Source organism: Perognathus longimembris, chromosome 1, assembly GCF_023159225.1.
Source record: "Perognathus longimembris pacificus isolate PPM17 chromosome 1, ASM2315922v1, whole genome shotgun sequence".
NCBI lineage: Eukaryota > Metazoa > Chordata > Mammalia > Rodentia > Heteromyidae > Perognathus > Perognathus longimembris.
The window spans coordinates 150,938,661-150,963,417 of record NC_063161.1 but is presented as its reverse complement, the minus strand read 5'-3'; the positions used below and the strand labels follow the sequence as shown (position 1 = coordinate 150,963,417).

The window sequence follows — 24,757 nt, the reverse complement described above, 5'->3', positions numbered from 1 at the left end:
CCCCATGGAGTCTAGAATCCACTGTGACTAACCAAGAGGATGTGGAATTCTGGGCTGGAGGGCCCGGGACTAAGGAAGTGCATTAGACCACCCTGGAGACCGCTGTGCAGGAAAGGGGAGAGGGGGGTCAGGATGGGTGTCCAGGGTGGAGCCATGACACTCCAGAAGGCAGTGCACTTCCTGTTATAGCCCCTCCACCCCACCTCTGGGGTCTGGAGCACTGCCCAAGGAGCCTGACAGGTTTCAGAAATGGTGGATTCCCCTGATAGTCCAGGTCTTGGTGTTACCTCAACGGCCCGGGTGGCTCCTGAGCTGCTGGCCCGAACTTGGAAGAGGCGGGTACTGGCAGGGGCTGTCTGCCCACCATCCCGGGAGGTGCCACCCTTGTAGATGATCATGGGCTTCCCGCCGAACAGGCTCATGAGGTGGGCGGGCTCCTTGCCCTGGACCACACGGCTCTAGTGGCGAGACAGGAGAGTGGATGAGGGGAGGGAGGACAGGGGCATTAGGCCTTTTGTATGGCACCGGGCCCATTTGCCAAACAAGGCCGTCACTGAGCCTGGCAGGCAGCACCGTGGGCCCAGAACACACAGGGCAGAGAAATAAGACTTGCAGGAAGGCTGGATGTGATGCCAGGGCCTGGGGTCCCCTGGGTGTTGCCTCGGCTGCTCTTCCATCTCTACCCACTCCCACCTCACTGGGGACTTCCGGTGCTGCCCCTGAGAGTCTGGCCCAAGAACCCAGAGAGCTCATGTTTGCATAGATTGCCTTAAATGGAAGCCCAGGGACTGTCTGTGGACATTCTTCCAGAATAGTCTCATCAGGCCCAGCGGTGAAGGCTGGTGGAGTCTCACAAAGAGCCTTCTGGAAGGTCTGTCTGGAGAGCCTCCTGCTCGGCCAGTGGTACAGTGGGGAAGGGAGGGGCGAGAGCCCTACCAAGGAGGGTCACCCTCATCTGCCTCTGGCTCAGTGTTCCTCACTCACACTGGAGGCCTGGCCCTGGCCAAGTGAACCCAGTGACCAGCCATCGCCGGGTGAGAGGTCAGATCCTAAGCCCACCCTGATGGTGAAAACTTGGTGCTGGCCTCAATCTCTCAGGGCCTTCCTCTTGCAACATGGAGCCCAAATTGCTAATTGCTCCTGCCAACTCTGCCATATGGTATCTCACTTAGTGCCTGGCACCCAGGCCAGCATGATGGTCAGTACACCAGCTCAGATCCAGGCCAGAGTCCTGCCCAGGCCAAGGGCTGGATAGAGCAACAGACTGCTTCCCCTACCACCTCTCTCCAGGCCACGCCCACTTCCAGGGCTCCTCCCAGCAGCCAGAACCATCTTCAAGACCAGAAACCCCCTGCTGAGCTCAGATTCACCAGTCAGCAAACTCCAATCATTTTCCAGGCCAAAGTCAACATCCTCACCATCACCCCCATGGGCTCTGTCCCCACGGAGCCTCCTAACATTGTAGTAGGGCTTATAAATCCTCACCGGCTTAGAGTTGACTCTTTGCTTCTGTGACTCCATTTTGCTTTTGTGACTCTGTCTTAAGAACGGACTGCACCCCACCTGTGAGACTAATTCCTTATGGTTGGACATTGAAAGATACGTGTATCCACTGTCCACTGTTCCATTTTTGTTCCTAGGTAGCGATCGTAGTAATGGGTCATAGAAACGATCATAGTAACAGGTCATGCTACCCTTGCTCAACCCTTGCTGACAGCCTTGTCTAAGCTTCTGTAACTTCACGCTTGGCTTACACTTGAAAGAACCATTAGGGACTTTCCACCCCTGAGCAAACAGGGATGTACATTTTTGCTTAAAAGAGACCTTAAAAGAAAACTCAGGACTACACTTTGGGGCATCTGACTGCCCAGTGCAGTCCCAGCCAGTAATGAAGACTTTCTTTTGGCTATACTCTGTGTCCGTGGGGGGTCTCTGCTGGCGGTCCTCCTCACAACATGGCCTCTCTCCCTTCTCTCTCCTTTCTCTCTCCTTTCTCCATCCCCACTCTGATATCCAATGTCCCTCCCACCTCAGGGCCATTACACAGGACTCTTCCTTCTGCCTGGTTTGTGCTTTCCTTCAATCAATGCCTGGCCAATTTCTACTCATCAGTTAGGCCCTACCTTCAGCGTCTCTTCGGGAAGGAGGGAGGTCTCCTAACCCAAATTAGATTCGACCTGGGATTTATGACTTTCTACTTCACATGCATTATATAAAGGAGGAGGCTTCTGTGTCAGGCATGGCTCCAAATGCTTTACATATCAATGTAATGGGTGCTCAGTCCTGTAAGGGGGGGTACAATTACTCCTATTTGAACAGCAAGGAAGTATCCAGAGGTGAAGGCAGGATTCAGACCCAAGCATGCTGTCTCCACATCCATTCTCTTAATCGCTGCTGCCTGTCCTGCTACCCCGTCCCAAAGGGTGTCATCATTTTGCTGGCTGTATACATCACAGTATGTGATCATGCATGCTTAAGCAATGTCTCACCATTCATTGGAAAGCCCATGTGGGTCTCCATGGCTGCAGACATGATGTGTAGCACATGGAAGTCCGGCATGTGCTTGGATGGATGGATGGACGGATGGATGGATGGATGGATGGATGGACGGATGGATAGGTGGATTGATGGGTGCCTGTATGTATGTATGGGTGGATGGATGAATGGTTGCATGGGTGGGTGGGTGGATGGGGTTGATGGGTGGGTGGATGGATGGATAGGTGGGTGGATAGGTGGGTAGATAGGTGGGTGGATTGGTGGACGGATGGATGGGTGGGTGGATGGATGAATGGGTGGATGGGTGGATGGATGGGTGGATGGGTGGATGGATGGGTGGATGGGTAGATGAATGGATGGATAGCTGGATGGATGGATGGAGGGACAGAAAAGCAAGCTGTCACTCAGAGTGGAGTGGACTGGCTCACCTGGACAGGGGTACCTCCCAGCTCCTGATCCAACTGCGCAGTCAAGATGGCAGATGCAGCAACCTCATCCTGGGTAGACTGGGCTCCTTGCCTGGAAGAGGGAATGAGACAAAGCACTGAGGTTTGTACAGAGCCCAGAGTCTGAGAAACCACCATCTCTGTGATGCAATGAAGATGGAGATGGAATTGGAGATGGAGATGGAGATGGAGAGCCAGAGCCAGAGCTAGGAGCCAAACCAATGATCTCAGCTTGACCTCCTGCCTTCCAACTTAGCTCCCAGAACAGCAAACAGATTTCCTTATCCTAAATGGGCCCCATAGGGGATTGGCTGGTCATGCAGGGCTGCCAGCCATGACAGATGCACAGACATCTAAATCTTGGCTGTACAATAGTAGCCAGGGCATTTTTCTGCACAGAAAGGCAGAGAATAAGCTGAGTGGCTGGGGCTCACACCTGTAATCCTAGCTACTCAGGAGGCTGAGAGCTGACGATTATGGTTCAAAGCCAACCAGGACAGGAAAGGCCATGAGGCTCTTATCTCCAATTAATCTCCAAAAAAGCTGGGCGTGAAGCTGTGGCTCACTTGAGTGAAAGTGCAAGCCTTGAGTGAAAAAAGGTGTAAGGGACAGCACCTAGGCCTTGAAGTCAAGCCCCAGCTGGTACGTGCACACACGCACACAGACACACACACACACACACACACACACACACACACACGAGCAAAAAGGAAGAAAGGATTTTATTATTTCAAAATCAAAGGTTTAATGGGCTGGGAATATGGCCTAGTGGCAAGAGTGCTTGCCTCATATACATGAAGCCCTGGGTTCGATTCCTCAGCACCACATATATAGAAAATGGCCAGAAGTGGCACTGTGGCTCAAGTGGCAGAGTGCTAGCCTTGAGCAAAAAGAAGCCAGGGACAGTGCTCAGGCCCTGAGTTCAGGACCCAGGACTGGCAAAAAAAAAAAAAAATCAAAGGTTTAAAAAAGAAAAAAATCCCACAGTTAATAGTCAGATGTGGAAGCTGCATAGTAAGAGAAATACAAGTTTCGTTTTGTTGTTGTTTTGTTTTCAGCTGGGGCTTGAACCCAAGCTCTCACATAAACTGGACAAGTGTCCTACCACTGAGCTATACATCCCCAGTCCCCAAACACAGATTGAAAGCATAGCAAGACACCATTGTATAAACTACAAGTTGATGAACATCCCAAAGCATGAGAACACACAGTCCACTGGTGAGGCTTTAGGAGAGACTCTCACGAAGAGAGGGTGACCATGTGAACTGCCACAAGTGCTCTCGAGGGAAATTAATGCTATCTATCAAAATGTCACGTTCCTGGACTCTGACCCAGCAACCCCTGGGAGTTGGGCCTGGAGGAACTTTCTCTAAACATTCAACATATTTATTTAAGGTTATTAATCTCAGTGATGCCTACAATAGCTCAAGACCAGCCTCAACCCAAGTATGTACCAGCTGGAAACTTGTTAAATAAAGCACAACAAAGGAATGTTATACAGCTGCTAACAAAAGCCAAAACAAGGAATCTGCCCATGCAATGGCCTAGACTGATCTCCAGGAAGAACTCAGCCAAAACATAAAGGAGCAACAGGGCACTGGCGGCTCTTGCCTGTAATCCTAGCTACTCAGAAGGACTCATGGAGACCTTTGAAGTCAGTGCAGGCAGAAAACTCCATGAGACTTTATCTTCAATTAGCCAGCAAAATGCCAGACTAGAGATGTGGTGCAAGTGACTGAGTACCAGCTGAACAGAGCTTGAAGTCTCTAGTTCCAGCCCCAGTACCAGCACAAGATAAATATATACAAACACACACACACACACACACACACACACACATACATGCATGCATACATACATACATTCAGGGGGAAAAGAGAGGGATAGAGGGGGAAGGAAAGAAGGAAGAAGAATGGAAGGAAAGAAGAAAGGAAGGGAGGGAGGGAAGGAAGAAAGGAGCAGGGTAATAATTATAGCAAATCATCTTCTGTACAATCACAGAAGATAATTAGGCACACTGACTCCCATTTGCTTACATTAGCATAAAGCATTGCTGGAAGGACAGGAAGTCTTGAAAGTGATAACCCATGTCGGAATGAGAAATATTTTTCTTTTTTTTCTTTCTTTTATCAATTGTGGGGCCCGCAGTGCCACTTCTAGTTTTCTGGTGTTTAAGTGAAGATAAGAATCTCGCGAACTTTCCTGGCCCAGCTGGCTTTGAACTGCGATCCTCATATCTCAGCCTCCTGAGTAGCTAGGGTTACAGGCCTGAGCTACCAGTGCCCACCTGGAATACGATTTTTCAATAACACCTTTTTATTCTGTTGTGATCTGAGAATATTTTTTGAATTATTTCCTGTTTATGAAAGAATTATATACATAAAACAATTGTATGTATTTGTGGGATAGAGAAAAATAATTTAATTAAAAAAAATCTATATAGGAAGTAGAGATGTGGCTCAAATGGTAGAGTACTTGCCTTCAGCCAAAAAAGGCTCAGGGATAGCACCCAAGTCCAGAGTTCAAACCCCAGGACTGGCACCAAATAAAAAGAAAGAAAGAAAACCTATCCAGGCATCAATAGCTCATGCCTATATTCCTAGTCACTCAGGTGGCTGATATCTGAGGATTGTGGTTTGAAGCCAGCCGGAGCAGAAAAGTTCGCATGAGATTCTTATCTCCAATTAACCACTCAAAACCTGGAAGTGGAGCTGTGGCTCAAAGTGGTAGACTGCTACCTTGGGCAAAAGATCTCAGAGACAGCACCCGGGCCCTGAGGTCAAGGCCCACAACTGACAACAACAACAAAGCTATAGAAAGGGGTAAACTTGTGCCGCGCTTGACATAGACTTTGTGGGAGATGTTCTGTTGGTTTGCTTATTTCTCTCTAACAGACCACCTCTCCCATAATGGACCAGCTGCATTTCCATATGAGGAAGTCAAAGAACTGTCTGGAAATAGGAGGTGGACATAGGAAAATGGGGGATGGAGGACTGAGGTTCAAGGCCAGGCCCAACAAAAAGTTAGTGACACCCTATCTCAAGAACAAGTTAGGCATGATGGTACATGTATGCCTGCAATTCTCCGTACTCAGGAGTCAGAAATAAGAAGATCATCCAGGGTTGGCCAGAGCAAAGTTATTGCAAGACCCTTACTGAAAAAGAACTAAAAGCGAGGAGCTGCCTAGAAAGCACCAAGTCCTGAGTTCAAATGCTGCCAGAGTACTGCCAGAGGAAGAGGAGGAGGAGCAAGAGGAGGACTAAGGCAAGGACAAGGAGAAAGAGCCTGGCTGTGCCGCCTCAGGCCCACACCCCAATGTCCTCCAGCTCCACGCCCTCTCCTCCCTGACTGCCATGCTTCAGTCCATCAAGAACCCCTGTGTTCCCCCAACGCACAGACGGGCCCGGGCCCTCACCAGTTGTAGATGATCTGCCCCTGGCGGCCTCCGTGGCGATAGTTGTACAGAATGATGTAGCTGTCGCCGCCGTAGAACTGCCCGTAGGTGGCGGGGTCCACGGCCACTTTGTCGGAACCTTCGATTCTCCAGATCTGCCAGGGCAGGGCTGGGGTCAAACACCTGTTCCCGCTCCCCACTTCAGCCACCCAGAGACCACAGCCTGGGGACTGGGGTTCGTCACCAGGGTAAGCTTTGCATACGTATGTGATTCCAAATGGGCTCAGGCAGAAGGGAAAGGGAAACTTCCCCAATGGCAGAGCCCCTCAGAGGCAGAGCTGGGACCCAGTCTCCGTGTGCCTGGGGAACTCCTGATGAATGCCGCCCAGTGAGGGTGAGGGGCTATACAGTCAGTCGGACTCACGCTCCATCCCCTTAGAGCTCAAGCGACCTGGGACTATGTGTGTATTCATGAGGCTCGGTTTAGTGAACCCTGCCGGCCATCTCTGTCTGCAGAGATCTGGAGACCACCTGACTTGTGTTACAAGTGGCCAGGAGGCTCTGTGGCGCCACCTGGTGGTTAAGTGGCGGCATTGCCCCCCCCAGATGTTACAACCTCCACATCTGGCAAAATTCTTGAACGTGATGGGGTGAGATTGAACCTCAGGTTTGGGTGAGAAAGTTAAGGCTTAGATTTGTTCAGTGGATTGCCCCGGCCACACAGTCAGGCTGCCAGGGCTCCACAGCCAATACCATGAGTATCCTGAATCCTCCCTTACCCATCGCAGGAATGAATGATGACACCAATGACAAAAACAGTAATACCGGGGCTGGAGGCCTGGCTCAAGTAGCAGAGCACCTGCTTAGTAAGCATGAGGCCCTGAGCGCAGGTAAATAAACAGCAGGTGAAAAATGAACACCACTGCTATTCTTCCCATCAGGAGTGCAGTCACACATACCTCCTAGCCCCATCCCTGGCCCTACACCTTCCCCATGACCTTCCTAGTGCCGAGAGCATTGTCTTCTCTCCCCTAAGCCATCATGGCAACCTCTGACTATCTTCATTTCCTCCCTCCAGCCCAGATTCACAGTGAGTTTCTAAAGCACACCTTGGAGCCTCTCATGTTACTAAGGGGCAAACCCTTAGTAGCACCCATTGGCTAAGAGATCAAGTCCCCCCACACTCTTGGGACATGGCCCATCCCTGAGGATTCTCACAACACCAGCTTCGGGGACACCACTGTCTTCAAATAGCAGTCCTGCTTAGAATGACCTCTCCTATTCTCCACTCCTTCTCCTTCATAGAAAACTCCTATTCCTATAGTGATACCCAACCCCAAGTGCCCTTGTCTCTATATAAGCCATCCTAATGCTTAACATAGGACCAGGAACATAGTAGGTATTCAAGATACATGGAGTGAAAAAAAAAAAAGTCACCCAGAATCTCATCTATCAAAGCAGCAGAGGAAGCATGAGAGGGAAACAGCCTCCAGGAGCAGAGACGGTGCAGGGACCAGGGGGCATCTGGGAGTGATGGAGGGTAGAAGTAGCCAGGACACAGCCCAGCCCCCTGCACCCCCAGGACTACCTGTTTCTGGCCTGTGCCGTCGTCATCCATGCCGTGCTGGGCGGCCATGGCGGTGGAGGTGTGCAAGGTGGCGACGTCGAAGGGCACGCGCTCCACGTTGGCGATGTGGCTGGAGAGGTAGGCCAAGCCAGGGCCATCCGTCTGATCCGGGTCCCTCCAGTTCTTAAAGAACTGCTTAAACAGCGGGGTCTCCCCGCCCTCAGGCAGGACTGAAACCTGGGAAGGCAAGTGATCAGGGTGATGTACCGAGATGACCCTGAAGGGGACGCCAGGGGAGCCCGAAGTGCCCGGTCCCAGCCCACCCTCCCTTGCCCTCCCTCCAAGGCGCACCTGTGTCTGCCGGGGGTAGTTCATCTTGGAGATGAAGTCGGACGCTGTTTTGAGGGCAGCCTTCCTCTCTTCCGTGTTAGCCTGCCTACCTGGAGGGGTGGTCAGACAGCATGGGGGGGGGGGGGGTGGCGGTTAGGAGCTGAGCTGAGCTGAGGGCTCCCGGCACCTGGCTGGGGTGGTGGCTGCCAATAACCATCACCATAACCAGTGGGGTTCCTTCACTGCGCATGCACTCTGTGCTCAGAACAGATGCGGATGTCATTTCAGCCACACCACACTCTTAGGGGACGAAGGCGAAGATAATGGAGCTCCTTTGTACATACAGGGAAACTAGGGTCCCAGGGAGCTGTGGGGCTTGCCCAAGGCCATGCTGCAGGTGGGAGGGAAGCCATGATTCAAACTTTGCCCCCGTGAACTCGGAAGCCGAGGGGCTCCTCCCCACTGCACAGGCAACTTCCTCCCAACCCTGGGAAGCTCCCAGCATAGGTGAGCTCCTGACACACCTGTCAATGCCCAGATGTCTCGTGACCCAGGTTTAGGAGCCCAGAGTACACAAACTGTCACCACTGTACTGCATGTGTTTGAAAGTGCTCTCCCCATCCCCCCATCCTCTTTCCAGAACTAGTCTCAGAGCATCCAAGGATCCTCTGAGAACATTGCTGGAACTAAACAACCTCTAGAAGCCTCCCATAGACATTCTGCAAGCACTAGGCATGGTGGCAGACACCTTTCGTCCCAGCTACTTGAATGGCAAAAGTAGGAGGATGGTAGGAGACCCCTGGCAAAAGTGTGAGGCCGGGGCTGGGGATATGGCCTAGTGGCAAGAGTGCTTGCCTCGTATACATGAGGCCCTGGGTTCAATTCCCCAGCACCACATATACAGAAAATGGCCAGAAGTGGCACTGTGGCTCAAGTGGCAGAGTGCTAGCCTTGAGCAAAAAGAAGCCAGGGACAGTGCTCAGGCCCTGAGTCCAAGCCCCAGGACTGGCAAAAAAAAAAAAAGTGTGAGGCCCTACCTGAACACACAGACATTGCAAAGCTAAAGGGCCGGAGGCATTGCTCCAACGATTCAGCGCTTGCCTAGCAACCGTGAGGCCCTGAGTTCAATCCCCTGTATGGGTGTTTTTGCTTTCTTAATCTGCAAAAAGTTCTGTACCGTTCTAGCATGAGCCTCCACAACAGAAACCAGATCACCTTCATGAATGGCTCCAGTGCACTGAGCACCAGCAAGTCCTACCACCGGTAACCAACAGCTCAGCATTTACACTAGCCAATCCAGGCCCAGAGAGGGTGCGCAGAGTACCCAGGATCACACAGCGAGTTGACTGCAATAGCTCGTGTGTGACTCAAGACTCCCTTATTTCCATGACACCCACCCACCCAGGTGCCTGCCACTCTCTTCCCCAGCACTGAGTGTACGAGCCATCGGGATTCCACCCAGGCTCTCTGTGCTTTGGCGGGACCTCTCCTCCACCCTCACTACCTTTCCAGACGAAGATCTTCCCGTCCCTGCCGTGGTCCAGGATGAAGCAGTCCTCGGACCTCAGGGCCCCCTGGGCGAAGGGGTTCTCATCGGCCACCAGGGACACAGACATGGCGCCTACACCATTGGAGACCTGAGAGGACGGCGAGAGGGAGCCCATGGGAGTGTTGGGAGCACTGGAGGAACTCCCAGGGGAGTGGGGAGCGGAGGGAAGGAGTGGGAGGGAAGGGAAGATGAGGGGAGGGGAGGGGAGTAGAGGGGAGGGGAGGGGAGAGCTCTGGGGACCCCATGTGTAAGCACAGCCTGCACGCTCACATTCTTCCTTCAGGAAGGCAATGGGAATCCAAGGCACCCACAGGACTTGGGGAAAGTGCAGCCCCTGACTCCACCCCCTTCCCGTGTCCCATGGAGGAGGCGGGGGGGGGGGGGGCAGGCCTGTCCTGACCCCATGCCCAGGACTCACCTTGTACAGTTTGGCCAGCTTGCGGTTGGCGGCGTCCTCCTTGGCTGTGTCCTCCGTGCCTTCGGGAAGAGCTGGCTTGGGGCCCAGAACCTGCAAGTCAGGGGGAGAGATGGGAGAGAAGGGGGTCATGGGCATGCAGGGTCCTCAAGGAGGCCAACAGCCACATGGAAAGACTCTCCGTGACCTTTGATGGGGAGGCTGACCCTCTGTGACAGCCTCAGTGCGTTCCCAGGCCTCCTGGTGCTCACCAGATCTGCCTGTCAGTCCTCCTCTCCCTGCCTCCATCTGCCAGTCCCAGTGTCTGGTCCAGGGACTTCCCTTCCCAAGGACCCCTGCCTTGTACCATGGCTGACAGTGGCTCTGGATGGCAGCACACTGCATCCTCGTACCCATGACTGGATCTACATTCACGCTGGGCCCAGGTCCTCTTCTCCATAAAATCACTCACACCACTGCTCTTTCCAAAACACCAGGTCTGGAAGCACGCACCCCTTCCTCCCGCAGGCAAATGGGAGGCTAGTGGGGGCAGAGTTTGGGTCTCCTCCTTTTCCCCTTCCTGGCCTGGCCCCTATGGACTCTTCCTCAGGACACAATGGCTGACATCACCCCACTGACTAATCTATCACCCATGGTCAGAAGAGGGGCTGGACCTCAGCGAGCCCCGGGGGATGCTGGGAGATGGTCTCTCCCAGCTCCTTCAGAGCTCACGCTCCCAGCATGCATCTGGGGCTCTCCCTGGGCTCTGGGGCAAGTCTGGGGGCCCTGCTGCTCTTCCTACAATGCCAGGCCCTGCGGGACCATTTCCTCATCTTCACTCTTCCCCTCGTTGTCATCGTCAGGCACCTGCAGCATCTCCTGAGGCTCGGCACCCTCCTCAGACACGTGGACCTGGGCACGGCCGCTCCGCTCATTGTCCCGAATACCCTTGGAGACCTGGGTGGCCTTCAGTCTCTCAAATCTGTTGCTGTTGGAACCGCACCACTGGTAGATGTTCTGTAAGACAGACACGGGGAAGTCATCCCTCAGACTGCCGCATGCCAAGGAGGAGACTGGTGGGGGGTGGGGGTGGGGGGGGAGGGAGACACTCACCATGGTCTGTGGCACACAGGCACTACCCAAGTACAGTGAGTGTGGCATACATATCAGGGTACAGGGCTGTACGTGTCTGGGGGTGTGCATTACCTACACACACACATTGTCACTTCATCTAGCTTGTGTCACCAAAAAGACATGGGAGTACTGCTATGTGTCTGTCCCCTCCAAAAGCCACATTCACAGGGTCCGGGCACTACCAGGACTGGGGCCTTGCTTGCGGGAGGGAGTGGAGCCTTTCCAAAGCAGGCTGTTGCAAGGCAAGGCCGCCCCTTGCGTTTGGTCACTTTTAAACATTTGTCTCTGCTCACCCTTTTGACTCTTGCCCTGTGATAAAGCGGCACAAAGCCCTCACCAGACACAGAAGCCAGATCCTGGATTTCCTAGACTCCAGAACTAGAAGTTAAATGAACTTCTTTGGTTTATAAATTGTCCACGTCTCAGGTATTCTGCTATGACAACGGAAAATGGATGGAGACAACCTGCCAGTGGGAAGGTAGCTTGGTACCCGCACTTTGGAAAGCCACCAGGCCAGAGGTACAAAAGCTCAATGGTCCTATACCCTCAGAGTCACTCTGAGAGATGGATCTGACAGAGTATGAGTCCATCTAGAGGCCCGTGGAGGGTTAGCCAGAGAAGCGCAACCACAGCCCACCCCAGTGCCCATCCGCAGCAAAAAAGGTAAATCAGGGGAAGATTAGGAAGCAGAGAGAACAGATGATCTGTGGATGAAGCTCAGGAGCGCACAGTGCCGGCAAAGGATGCAGACATAAGGGCAAGTGTTTGGGTATGCGAGGTTCAGAAGCAGGCAAAGCAAATCTGTGTTGTTGAGAGCCTTTTGGATAATGGTCTCCCTGGGGAGGCACGGGGGGGGGGGTGAGTAATCAGGACTGCTGATGTTTGTTGCTTTTCTTTTTTTCCTTGCTTCCCCCTGGGGAGGGGGAGGCGCTGCAATTCCAGGCAGATGCATGACGCAGATGGAACAAGCTTCTCTTCCATCTCCTAGTTTCAGATCTCTATTTCACATAGGGATTATGTGATATAATCATGTTTTAATATAGTTGAATTATATAATTTATATAGAATATGCAACTATTTACATAAATGTGTATCCATTTAAATATATTTATATAATATGAATATATATTCCTATACAATGCATATATAATTAAAATATATAATTATATATAATTATATATTAATATGTCCTCGGATGGAGGACAAATTTAGATATTCAACTGGTAAGAACAGATACTACACTTGATCTTAGCCAAAAGGCTGAGAAGGGGGAAATGATGGATGTTCTGTTTCTTGATCCAGTGTTGCCAGGGTTTGCGTTGTGAAATCAGTAGAGCTGCACACTTGAGATTATTCTAAAGCCAGGCCTAGAGATGTATGCCTGTAGTCCAGGACTGGGGAGGCTGACACAAGAAGACTGTGAGTTTGTGGGCCAGCTTGGGCTATACAGTGAGTTCAAAACAAGGTTGGGCTACATCAAGAATGAGATCTTGTCAGAAAGAAAGAAAGAAAGAAAGAAAGAAAGAAAGAAAAAAAGAAAGAAAGAAAGAAAGAAAGAAAGAAAGAAAGAAAGAAAGAAAGAAAGAAAGAAAGAAAGAAAGAAAGAAAGAAAGGAAGGAAGGAAGGAAGGAAGGAAGGAAGGAAGGAAGGAAGGAAGGAAGGAAGGAAGGAAAGAGGGAGGGAGGGAGGGAGGGAGAGAGAGAGAAAGAAAGAAAGAAAGAAAGAAAGAAAGAAAGAAAGAAAGAAAGAAAGAAAGAAAGAAAGGAAGGAAGTCAGACAGGCAGGCAGGAAGGAGAAAGAAAAGGAGAGAGAGAGCTCTTACACTAAATCAGTGTAATGAACATTATATATGGTCCTCTATGCACATGAGTTGGGGGTGCAGTTTCAGGCCATGGCCATTCGTAGGCTTGTGCTCACAGGGACATGTAAGGCATGTGTGTTACAAAGCATCAGTCACCTATGTCTCAGTAGTCAGGCCTTGGGTGTTATCATGTACCAGGTACATGATAATAGATGTACAACATACACATGTGGGTCTCTGCCTGTGTGGGTACTGATCACAGTACATAGTACACATGTTCATGCCTGTCAGGCCTACAGGGTTTGCCCACACCTCTGGTATTCGAAGGGTACCCAAGCTGTGCGCATAAGTAGAAGATGGAGGGGCGGGGTGGTTACATGCCCATCAAAGCCTCAGTGCACCATGCAGTGAGGCAGACTTGGTTTGTCCTACCCATATCTACACGTCTGTTCACCCGTGGGTTGGGCCTGGGCACTGGAGCCTTCCAGTGGCCCCTGGGAAAGGGCAGGCAGGACTTACATTGCCCATGTCCAGAATGAAGCAGTCGCCCTTGTTGAAGCTGTCCCAGGACACAGGCACTTCAGTGGCACGGACCACACGCCGCCCTTTGACCTGGAAGAGTCTCTGCACCACCACCTCATTGGGTACCACATGTTTGAACCCTGAAGCCACGCCTCCTTCCTGTTGAGTCAAGGAGACAGACAGCATTAGTCCAGCTACGGAGGAAGGGTTTGGATAGATCAATGGCCTTCCAGCAACACAGGGATAGATGGCAGTCACAGACCTGACCGTTCCTATTATTCAGTTTAAGGCTAGAACATCCTTATGGCCATTACAGGAAGGAAAACTGATCAGAAAAGGAACAATTTTTTTTTTTTTTTTTGCCAGTCCTGGGCCTTGGACTCAGGGCCTGAGCACTGTCCTTGACTTCTTTTTGCTCAAGGCTAGCACTCTGCCACTTGAGCCACAGCACTACTTCTGGCCATTTTCTATATATGTGGTTCTGGGGAATTGAACCCAGGTCTTCATGTATATGAGGCAAGCACTCTTGCCACTAGGCCATATTCCCAGCCCCAAAAGAACAATTTCTTTCCCAAGGGCATACAGTTAAGAGTATTAGATTCCCAACAGACTGAACCCCACTAAATCTCATAATTACTCAAAAGAGACCCAAGAAACACTTTCCTGAATCAAAGAACTACAAACATTTCTTTCAAAATCAGCATTCATCAAGGAATGTTCTGTGACTTCCTACACTCTATCTATTGTTTTTCCTCACGTTATTCCTCAGATCACAAAGGCTCAATAACTATGGACATATTATCATATAAAATGATGTTTATCAAAATGAACTCCAAGAAATGGAAACAAGAGGGTTATTTTAATTTTTTTCTTTTTTCTTTTTCTCCTCTGTCGCTTTTTTTTTTAAATTTCTGTACCTTTTGTTTTTTAAATCTTTCTGATTTGGGGGAGGGTAAGGGGAGCACCACAGTGTTCTGCAAATCCCACTTTTGCTAGAAGCTGAGCGCCCCCTGGTGTCCCTTATTGGTATGACCACAAAGCTTTTCAATAGTTCCCTTAGCTGAGCAAAGCAGCCAAGGCCAAGGCCACTGTGCCAGTGGCCCTTGGGTCACTTGGTATCAGGGATCTCAGTGTGCAGTAGGGATGCAGGCTTATGGCTACTACTCTTGACCTGACCACCCACAACCTACAGACCACCATTAACTTTCCCATCACTGGAAGAACTGAATTTGGGTGTAGGGCCAGGCGTCGAGGGGACTGGGTAGAGCAGATGCCTGCTATGTGGCAGAGGGAATGCAGAGGCAGAGAGTCCACTGGGAAGTGGGAAAGCAACAGCCAGCACTCATCTGCAGGACCTATGGGGATGCCACTGACTGAGCATCATCTGGGCATCATTAGCCTGTAAGGTGGGGACTCTCACTGCCCCACTTCTAAGCAAGGCACGGAGCTTCAGAAAGGTGAAGTACATGTAGGATCCCCATGATTTGCCACAGTGCTGAGTTCCACCCCAAGTGCTTTCTTCAGGGTCAGCTTTATCATCCATCAGCCTAAGCACGGACAGCCCCCCTGTCAGGGGCCTCCCTGACAGATTCTACTCTGTGGGCTCTCAAAACCTTTTCCTAAAGAGTGAATGCTTAAGGGACGCGCAGACCATTTCTACCAACTGTTTAGAGACAAGGAATGGGGCACTAGGATGGAACAAAGCTCATTCACTTGTTTTCACACAACCCTGAAATATCTGACTTGTTCCAAGATGCTTATTTTCTTATTTAGAAATGGACACTTACAAAATGGTTGCTTTGTGTCATTAATCTCTGCTCTCAAAATTCTTCCCTTAGAACTTTTTCTTATTCCCATACTTTAAAATAAAAGAACACTTAAGCCAGGCACCAATGGCCCACGCTTGTAATCCTAGCAACTCAGGAGGCTGAGATCTGAGAATCACAGTTTGAAGCAAGTCTGGGCAGCAACGTCCATGAGACTCTTATCTCCAATTAACCACCAAAAAGCTGGAAGTGGAGGTGTGGCTCAATTGGCAGAGCACCAGCCACGAGTGGAAAAGCTAAGAGACAGCACCTAAGCCCTGAGTTCAAGCCCCAGTATGGGAGGAGAGAGAGAGAGAGAGAGACAGAGACAGAGACAGAGACAGACAGAGAGACAGAGACAGAGACACAGAGAGAAAACAAACAAGGGAGAGAAGAAAAGAAAAAGAGAGACAGGAAAGAAGGAAGGAAGGAAGGAAGGAAGGAAGGAAGGAAGGAAGGAAGGAAGGAAGGAGGGAAGGAAGGAAAGAAGAAGAAAGAAAAAGAGAGAAAGAAAATGGGAGAAGTGGAAGGTTCCTATGACTAGGTTTCCAATTGTTCTTCAGGCCAGGGGCTCCTAGGACTATGCCAGGCCCAGATTCTATTTGAACAAAGGGTTTCAAATAACCCAGCCCCAGGGGGACCCCAGAGTCTGTGGGAAGATAGAGAGGAGGGGTTTCTAGAGGGATGGGAAGAAGATCAAGGGATTCTGAACCATCTCGGCAGGGCCTTAAGACCTGGGGTAGGGGTGGAGTCCCAGAAAAAGAGGTGTCAGACCCCAAACCAGAGGCTTCCTAGAGGCTCCTGACCCCTTCCTGCCCCTTCTCACACTCCAGGTCAGACGTGGCTCCCAGGAAGAGGCTTTCACAGGAACAAGTCTTGCATAACAAGCCCTGCTCCTCCGGATCTATAATTGATGAGGACACCGGGGCTGAGAGCCTTGGGTTGGGCTGCCAGCTGCGGGGGCGGCCAGAGGACTCGCAGAGGGTGGTAAACAGGACTGGCCTTGAACTTCACCTTTCCACCAGGATCCAGGACCTTTCAGAACTGAAGGCCCAAATCTGGGCCCTGGTGGAGATCCCACTCTAGGGCACTCCTCTCTTCCCCAATCATCCTCAAGAGCATCAACAAAAATCACCTCAGGACAGAGGAGGAAATGCTAGATGCCATCTGAACTAATTAATCAGCAAAAAGTCAGAAGTGGGGGTATGACTCAAGTGGTAGAATGCCAGCCTTGAGTGAAAAAGCCAAGCAAGAGCACAAGGCCCTAAGTTCAAGCCCCGGTACCGGCACACATAAGACAATTGCTCCAAAAAGTCCCTGACACAGTTAAAGCATCTTCGACTGGCTGGACTTAGAGAAAGGAGTTTACCCACTGAGCTTCAGCCTGTAATGAGAATTAATCAAGACCTAGTAGCAAGGGTTCCACGTGTGGCATCAAGACCTAGTAGCAAGGGCTCCACGTGTGGCCATGATTCTTACTGTCCTTATTTATTTTTAGAAGTCTGGGAACGAGCCTGTCACCTGCTCTTCAGTGCTCTTAGACTTGGGAAAATTGTCCTTCATACTTGAGAATGCTCACATTTGTGACCATATCAGACTCGTGCTGAGCTAGGCCCTAAGAAACAGGTGGCCAGACACAGATGAGTAAAACACCTTCTTCTAGTCCCTGAACCCCTCAGAGGCCTGGCCACACTCTCCACGGGACACCGCCTGTCACCTGCCTTGCTTCCGTGGACATCCCAGTGCTCTGCTCAGAGCCTAAGGAAGAGAGGGCAGCACAAGCCTGGGTTTGAAGCAATCTCCATCAACTACTGGCCTCAGGTCTCCTTAACTCTATAATGGAGATCCACTAGCCTACGATCTGGGGGCAACCAGAAGGTCTAAATGAGACCACGCACATCCTCAGCACAGACAACACAAAGCAGGCATCGCTGAGATGGCGCCTTGAAACTGAAATGACTAACAGATGGAGGAGAGGGAGTTCAGGTCTTGACTAAAGGCATCAGAATGAATGGCCTTAGCATGTGTCCTGATCTGGCTGGGACCTCTTCAAGCACTCTCCCATTTCCTGTCCCTGGAGTTGGGAGAAGATCCCGGTCCTTCTCCAGCTCTGGGGCCTGGCTCCCACCTCCCCACCTCAGGGCCCAGGAGTGGCTGAGGCTCGCAGACAATGCTGCTCTGCTCAGCAGCAGGGAGCTCAGGATGATAAGCTGGCAGACATTTCCTGGGTAGATGCCAGGGAAGTCAGGCCAGGTTGCCAAACCCAGGCCACACCCTGCATTTGCTATCAGAGTCTCATGAATACTCGCCCAGCATTCAGTCCCTGCTTCACCTGAGCAAGACAAAGTCACATAGACACAGAAGACCCTAGAGCCAAAGAGGGGCAGTAACTTCCCTCAGAGCACCCAGCATATGGGTAGCATACACAAGCTTTGAGCTCACTCTAGAACCCAGCCAGGAGTGGTTTCATGGGAAGAATGAAAAGAAAAAAAAAGAGGAAACTAGCTTTGTAAATCCAAGCTTTCCCTGAGCCCTTCAAGGAACTAAGCCCCACAGGAAGCATTTCTCTGCTGCCCCTTCAACAAATGCTCCCAGACCCTGCAGGTCAGGTTCAACGGGCTCTCCAGGAATGGGGTTGGGGGGCTTGGGGGGGGGGGGGAGTCAGACAGCACATTGGAGCACAGCTGCCTGGGGCTCCCAGCATGGCTTTGATCAGCCTCACCTGGCTGGGAGCTTAGGGAAAGAAGTCTGTCTTGGCACAACTCCTAAGAGTTCAAGTTCAAGAGGGATTCTATCAAGAGAAATGTGATTACGAATATCTTATCAACCAGGCACTGGTGGCTTATGCCTGTAATCCTAGCTACTCTTGAGGCTGAGATCTGAGGATGGTGGTTCAAAGCCAACCCAGGCAAGAAAGTCTGTGAGTGGCGCTGTGGCTCAAGTGATAGAGTGCTAGCCTTGAGCAAAAGAAGCTCAGGGACAGTGTCCTCCTGGCCCAGAGTTCAAGCCCCAAGGCTGGCAAAGAGAATATCCTAACCCAGGACCTCTTTTTGGCAAAACCCTAGGAACTACAGGGTAAAAGGGTTAGTTTCCATCAATGGCTGAGAAGATAACCCTAGGAAGTTACTGGAAACTTTCTTTTCCCCAGAAGCTTAGAGATGGAGGCTGATGTATCTAAGATCACACTGTTAGGAAGAGTTCAAAATTCAAACCCAGGACTGGTTGACTCCAAAGCCCGACCTCTGGACTGCCCATCCATCATCTCATGAAGCCAGAAGAGCAGTGGACCTGAGTGAGTCCTGCCCCAGGGGCATATGTCCTGTCCACCCAAGCAAGATGGAGCCCAACTCACCTTGTACTTCAGGCCAGACTTGAAGTAGCCAAGGAAGGTGGCCGACTCGAAGCCCTGGACCTCACGATGCTGCACCGCCCGGCCATTCAGATAGTCATCCAACTGCACAGTAAAGATGGCGGCTGCCCCGCTCTCATCCTGGCTGCACTTCTCACCTAGAGACATCAGAGAAGCATGAGCCTGGCTTCTGGAAGGTGCTCTCAAGTCCAGGGAGAAGAGGAGCACTGCCTGGACCTAGTCATAGAAGCTGGGCAAGCCACTGCCTGCAGTGTCCTCAATTAATCCAGCTGTATAGTGGAAACACAGAGGTGTTAGCAGTGCAGAGGAGAGCTACTGTACACAAGCGCCAAACCAGCGGTTGGAGGCTGGGGGTGGTGGGGGTGGGTAGGGTAACTGCAGCTGCGCCCTGGAAGCGATGGAGGGGATCCAGGGTCCTCAGAACTGACTTTAACCTCATCCTACTTCTCTATGGTTGAGTCTCATCCACAGAGGTGTGGTGACTTAGCTAAAGGCCAGGTGGAGGTCAGGGGCAGAGCTGGGGTCTCAAGTCAGCCAATCTGGGGTACAGTAGCTACTAGCCAAGGGCCTGGCATATCTTTAGGACACAGCAATCACCTCGCTTGCCGACATGCCTTTGGGGACTGTACCTCAGTGGTTCTTGCTGTATGGGGGCGGGAAGCCTGGCACTGAGGCAGGGGCTGGGCAGGACAGCCTCACCCAGCCAGTAGTGGAGGTCATACTGCAGATTCCCATTTCTCAGCTTCACTGTCTTCAAGATGACATAGGCGTCGCCTGTGAAGAAGTCTCCGTAGAGGTTGGGGGGCACAGGTACCAGGTCAAACTTCTCCACTCGCCAAATCTGCAGGCCGGGCTCCCTCCCTGCCTTGAGAAACTCAGGGTGTTCCACCACCATGCTGCTGGGCTGGGGAGAGAAGGAACAGAGGCTCAGCAGGCACAGACATCAGGGCAGGGAGAGACCCCAGGCATGAGGGAGGCCGAGTTCCAGCACCAAGAGCTTCTCACTTGGGCCTCCAGTTGTCCCTGTGGCCAAGGCAAGTCGACCCCTGTCTGAGAGTTAGCAGGCTGAGAGTTTATCCTCTAAATCCTCAGCCTTGACCAGCATGGGTGCCTTGGGCAAGACTCCTTCACCTGCTTTTTTGGATAACAGGGCAGACAGAGGGGAAGAGGTAGGCAGGGGGAATCTGTCTCCCTTCTCGCTTCCCTTTTTATTATCAGTTGATCATAACAACTGAGGCACAGAGAGGTAGACCAACTCTGCCAGGGAGGAAACAGCACTGAGGGGGCACACACTTCTCTGGACTATGGGAACTCCCCCACCTCCTGGCCCCCCAACCGTGGCAAATATAGGGAGCCCCAGGGATTCAGCTCATGCCTTTATGGCTCTTAGAGCTAAAGGGCCCTCAGAGAGTTCATCATTCAGCCCCACTGTGGGAAATCGAAGACCAAAGAACGTGAGGGCCCAGCCTAAGGTCTATTTGCTTCTGAGGATAGGACTATCACTCATGCCATCACTTGCCAAGAAGGGACTGGACTGTCAAGCCCAAGCGGCCTCCTGAACTGTCTGCCTCCCCCCTCCTGCCCCTCCCAGTGCCCCACCCCAGCCCGAATCCCATCTCTTGGGCAAGGTGGAGAGGATGCAGCCTTGCATCTGCAGGAGCCTGTTGGAGAGGCGGTGGTCAAGGATGGGGAAAGGTTGTTTGTTAGGCGTGCATGGCGGCTGGAGACGGGCAGGATGGTTAAGCTGGAGCCAGAGGGGGAGAAACCAGTAGATTCAAGTCACTCAGGCTGGAAGGGAGATCTGACCAGAGCAAAAAAAACCCTCAGATGGGAGAAATCAGAGAGAGAGAGAGAGAGAGAGAGAGAGAGAGAGAGAGAGAGAGAGAGAGAGAGAGAGGAGAGAGGAGAGAGAGAGGGGACAGGCAGGAAAGCTCAGGCAGCAAGAAGAAGAGTAGTATCACCAGAGGGAAAGAACAGAGAGGAGAAGACAGTGATGACACTATGCAGACAGGGATAAGATGCAGGAAAGGTCAGGAGCTAGGAGAGAGAGGAAGAGAGAGAGTATTAAATGAGAGGGAATCTGGACTACAAGAGATCAGAAGAGGAGAGGAGAGCGGGAGGTCACCGGGAGAAGTTAGACAAGAAAAAGGAGAAATCAGGCTGCAGGGATGAGGAAGAAACCAGAAGTGGGCGAGGAAGAAGTTCCTCCAAAGTGAGGTTAGCTTGAAGGGAGGGAAACAGCCATGTTCCCCCCAGGTCCCCCTCCACCCCCAGTCCCCTGGCCAGAGCCCAGAAGCAGCAAGAGATACTTACAAAGCAACAAAACAGTTTTTCCATTCTAGACCTGAATTACTCCCTTTTTCCTAGCGCTGTATCTGCAAGAACTTACAATAGAGAGTTACTCCGGGAGCCCCCTGGGGACCCCTCTGGGCACTCACCCGGGCCTGGGTCCCCCCTCCCCTGGGGTGCTGGCGCCGGGGCAGCCCCTCGCGACGCAGTGGCCGCCAGGGCGGGGTGGTGACAGCGCGCACAGAGCCAGGACCAGCGCGCCCAGCAGCGCGGAGCCGTGCAGAGCCATGGCCGCCGCAGTGCGAGGTCAGACCCGGTCCGCAGCCTCGCAGCCTCCCGTCCCAGACCTTAAGTAACCGCCCGCCCAGTCCGCCCAAACCCGGGACCGCCCCGCAGGGAGGGCGCGGGGCAGGGCTGCACCCCGATCCCTGAGGGGGAGGCGGGGATCTGTCCTGGATCTTGGAGACAGCTGAGTTGCCGGGGCGCGGTCTCGAACAGCCCCCCACCCCCACCCCCTCACCTCACCCCGCACCCTTGGGCAGAGACCCAGCACCGAGCTTGACATACTGCAGGTGCTAAGTCGGTGCGAGCAAAACGGATCCAAGAAAGAAGGGTGGGGAGCCCAGCTCCGTCTCCAACTTTGGGACCCAGTGTAGCCTCTGCGTCCTGCACCTAACATGGCCAGCAAACACACTTAAGGAGCACGACGCGTTCCTGAAGTTCTCTGCATAATATGTCAGAACATAGTTTTCTGGCCGAGTACTTAGGAAGAGCCCACGTGAACTCAAACGGCTTGAATCCACAGCAGCTTGGTAATGTCAGACATTACTGGATGTAGGCAGAACTCCTGCCCAGGCGGCTGGCATAGTCACCAAAAGGACTCAGGCGAGGAGGCAAGCCTCAGAGAGGACAGGTGGGTCAGAGACAGAAACAGGCACCACGGAGATCTGGGGATGACAGACCCAAAACCAGCCCAATTCTGCCCTCCAGCCCCTAACAGACTTTTTCTTTTTTTGCACCAGTACAGGCACTTGAACTCAGAGCCTGAGCACTGTCCTTCAGCTTTTTTTTCTTTCTAAAGGCTGATGCTATACCACTTGAACCACAGCTCTACTTTCAGCCTTTTTTTTTTTTTTAGTGGCTAATGGCTGCACGTAGATACTAAAGTTGGAACAACACAGAGATTAATGCGGTCCTTGCAAACGGCTGACATGCAAACTCATGAGGCATTCTCTGTTTTGATAAAATGGTATTTATTGAAATGAACTCCAAGAAATGGAAACAAGAGGTTTCTGTGTTCGTTTACTTTTTTCCCTTCTCCTTTGTCATTGCTTTTGATTTCTGTACCTTTTGTCTTGTAAGTGCTATGTAAGTTTATCTGTTTGGGAGCGTGTAAGGGGGAGCACAGAAATGGTGGGACAAAGTGTGAACAAACACAGCAATGACACTCTCTAGATACTATGTTGAAAAATGAACTATACAACTAGCAGGGTCGGGAGGGAAAAAGAGAGAAAAGGAGGGAAGAGGTGACACTATTGAAAAGTTACTCATTACTTGATTTACATAACTGCAACCCCTCTCTCTGTACATCACCTTTACAATAACGATTTTTTAAATGAATTTCATGGACTTTCCTTCCCCAGGCTAGCTTCAATCTACAAGCTTCCTGAGTAGCTAGGAGTATAGGTACAGGCCACTCATATCCAGCAACACTCATCTGTTTTAAAACAGTTTTATTTTGAACAAAAGTTAAAGTCACTTTCATGTCCAAAGTTGCTTGTTCTTGACACCCTTTATATTGTCCTGGGGGGAACACTTTCTCTTCAGCTAATGCCCAAGGGTTTGCTTTCATATCTTGTGGGTAAGAGGCCCTTGCTTCTTGAGCTGGTGGCCTGTTTTACCCTATTCCCATTTTTCTGGGTGAGAAGAGGGTCTGGGTCTTCTCCCACTCCCAGGCTCATTATGGGAAGTAGGAAGTTGAAGACCTGGGCTGGATTCTGGTACTTTACTTGCTTTATTCCGTACCTTAGTTTCCTTATCTACTGTATGCCATAGCCCTTGCTTAAGGTTCCATTATTCCTATAATAACAGCCTGGCCTGCAGCTGGGCAAAGAGTCATCCATCCCAACTCCTCCTGGAGCCCAGGTAAGATGGCTTCTTATCTAAGGGCTTGCTTGCTCTTTCCTATCCACACCTTCCTCCTCCTCAAGGGGGAGTGGGGCTCAGATTGAAGGTTAAGAGAACACAGAGAGGAGAGATGGCAAGTGCCACCCAAGGAAGAAGCTTCGTGGAGGAGGGGACTTGCAATCTGGGCTTTGAAGTGGGGGGGGGGGGCGCGGGGAACAGCCTGGGCAAAGGGCAGGCAAACAGAGAGCATGTCCAGGGAATAATGAGGGTCAGCTGATGCATGGGGGACAAGAGGAGGCGAGGCTGGCCAGGGAGGCAGGTGCCCCAGACACCTATGAGTCACACTGGGTGTCTGTGGAGAGCCTTAGAGGGATGTTGAGTTCTCAGTGTGCTCTCCCCTCCACCCAGCCATAACAAGGAGGAGTTAAGCCCACTCACTGCCCATGCGTTCTTAATGGATGCATAAGCCAGTGTCACCTCTCTGGGATAGCAAGTTGGTTGTTTCCATTGAAAACATACAATGCAACATTTCCTACAGAATTACTTACAGATGAACACCAAAATGTACGTGCAAGGATGTTCACTGACACATTGTTTGAAGGAAACTGGAAAGGACCCAAGTAGGCAGGCTTAAATAAATTATGGCGCTGCCATACAATGGACCACTATGCAGCTGTGAGTGGGGAAATAGAAGAGAAGGAGCTCGATTCGATGGTGCCTGGCACACAGTAGGCACTCAGTAAGCTCAGAGAGATCTCCAGGTGCAAACGGCAGAACAATCATTTCTCCTTTTCCTCTTTTCCCAGTGGTGCGGTTTTTGCATACCACTCCCACCCACAAGAAGTCAATAAATCCTAAACTGTTCAGGCAGTCTACTTGAAAGGACGAAAGAGATTTCACTCTAGGACATGGCTGTGGCTGTCTGAAGCTGGAGGAACGACCCAAATCGTTGAAATTAGCATGAAAGAACTTTCCAGAGTGATGGAGTATAGTGAGAATCATGTGACCAATCCAATCAAATAAAAACCATGAAACTGTACACTTACAGTGAATGAATTGTGTACGATATGCAAATTATACCTCAAATCATACACTTGCTGGAAAAAGCTTTAAGATGCATTATACACCTAAGTTGACATGCTGAACTGAAACTCATTTATACTACTACTTAAAGATGATATTTAAAACATTTTCTCCAATTCATTTGGAATTTATTTTTGTATTACATACAAGGTTTGTAACCTAATTAATATTTTATTCTAAATGGCTGTTCTTCTTTCCTCAACACAATAAACCATGTTTACTTTTAGTGAGTGTCAACCTTTTTAGAAGATCACAATAGCTCAAGAGCTATGTACATATGAGCACGTAAGATGACGCTAAGCGAAATGTACTCCAAGTTATGCAAATAAATGGCTTATCATTGTTGTTATTTTCAATGTACCATGTGAAATTATGACTTTCTCTTTTGTCTTTCTTCCCCATGGTTTTACCCCTGATATCACTGTAACTGACTTTAGTACCCTGGGTATT

At 51.0% G+C, this 24,757-nt stretch overlaps 1 protein-coding gene and 1 pseudogene across 3 annotated transcripts in view; both read right to left on the bottom strand.

Annotated features, from left to right (window-relative positions):
• Positions 1–24,757, bottom strand: part of Gsn (gelsolin) — a 59,518-nt gene that overhangs the window by 4,432 nt on the left and 30,329 nt on the right. Inside the window, exons 3-14 of one of the 3 annotated variants that reach the window (XM_048340876.1) lie at positions 21,122–21,192; positions 19,508–19,712; positions 18,791–18,945; positions 13,631–13,792; positions 11,044–11,193; positions 10,201–10,290; positions 9,738–9,870; positions 8,255–8,343; positions 7,925–8,140; positions 6,358–6,491; positions 2,925–3,015; positions 288–458 (exon numbers count right to left, since the gene is read on the bottom strand). In XM_048340876.1, coding sequence (XP_048196833.1) covers positions 288–458; positions 2,925–3,015; positions 6,358–6,491; positions 7,925–8,140; positions 8,255–8,343; positions 9,738–9,870; positions 10,201–10,290; positions 11,044–11,193; positions 13,631–13,792; positions 18,791–18,945; positions 19,508–19,712; positions 21,122–21,145 — 1,620 coding nt within the window. In that variant the 5' untranslated portion in view covers positions 21,146–21,192. Of the gene's footprint in view, positions 1–287; positions 459–2,924; positions 3,016–6,357; positions 6,492–7,924; positions 8,141–8,254; positions 8,344–9,737; positions 9,871–10,200; positions 10,291–11,043; positions 11,194–13,630; positions 13,793–18,790; positions 18,946–19,507; positions 19,713–21,121; positions 21,193–21,246; positions 21,439–24,757 lie in introns of those variants that run through there. The other 2 variants (XM_048340888.1, XM_048340880.1) reach the window with 2 other exon arrangements.
• Positions 12,463–12,582, bottom strand: LOC125341872 (annotated as a pseudogene).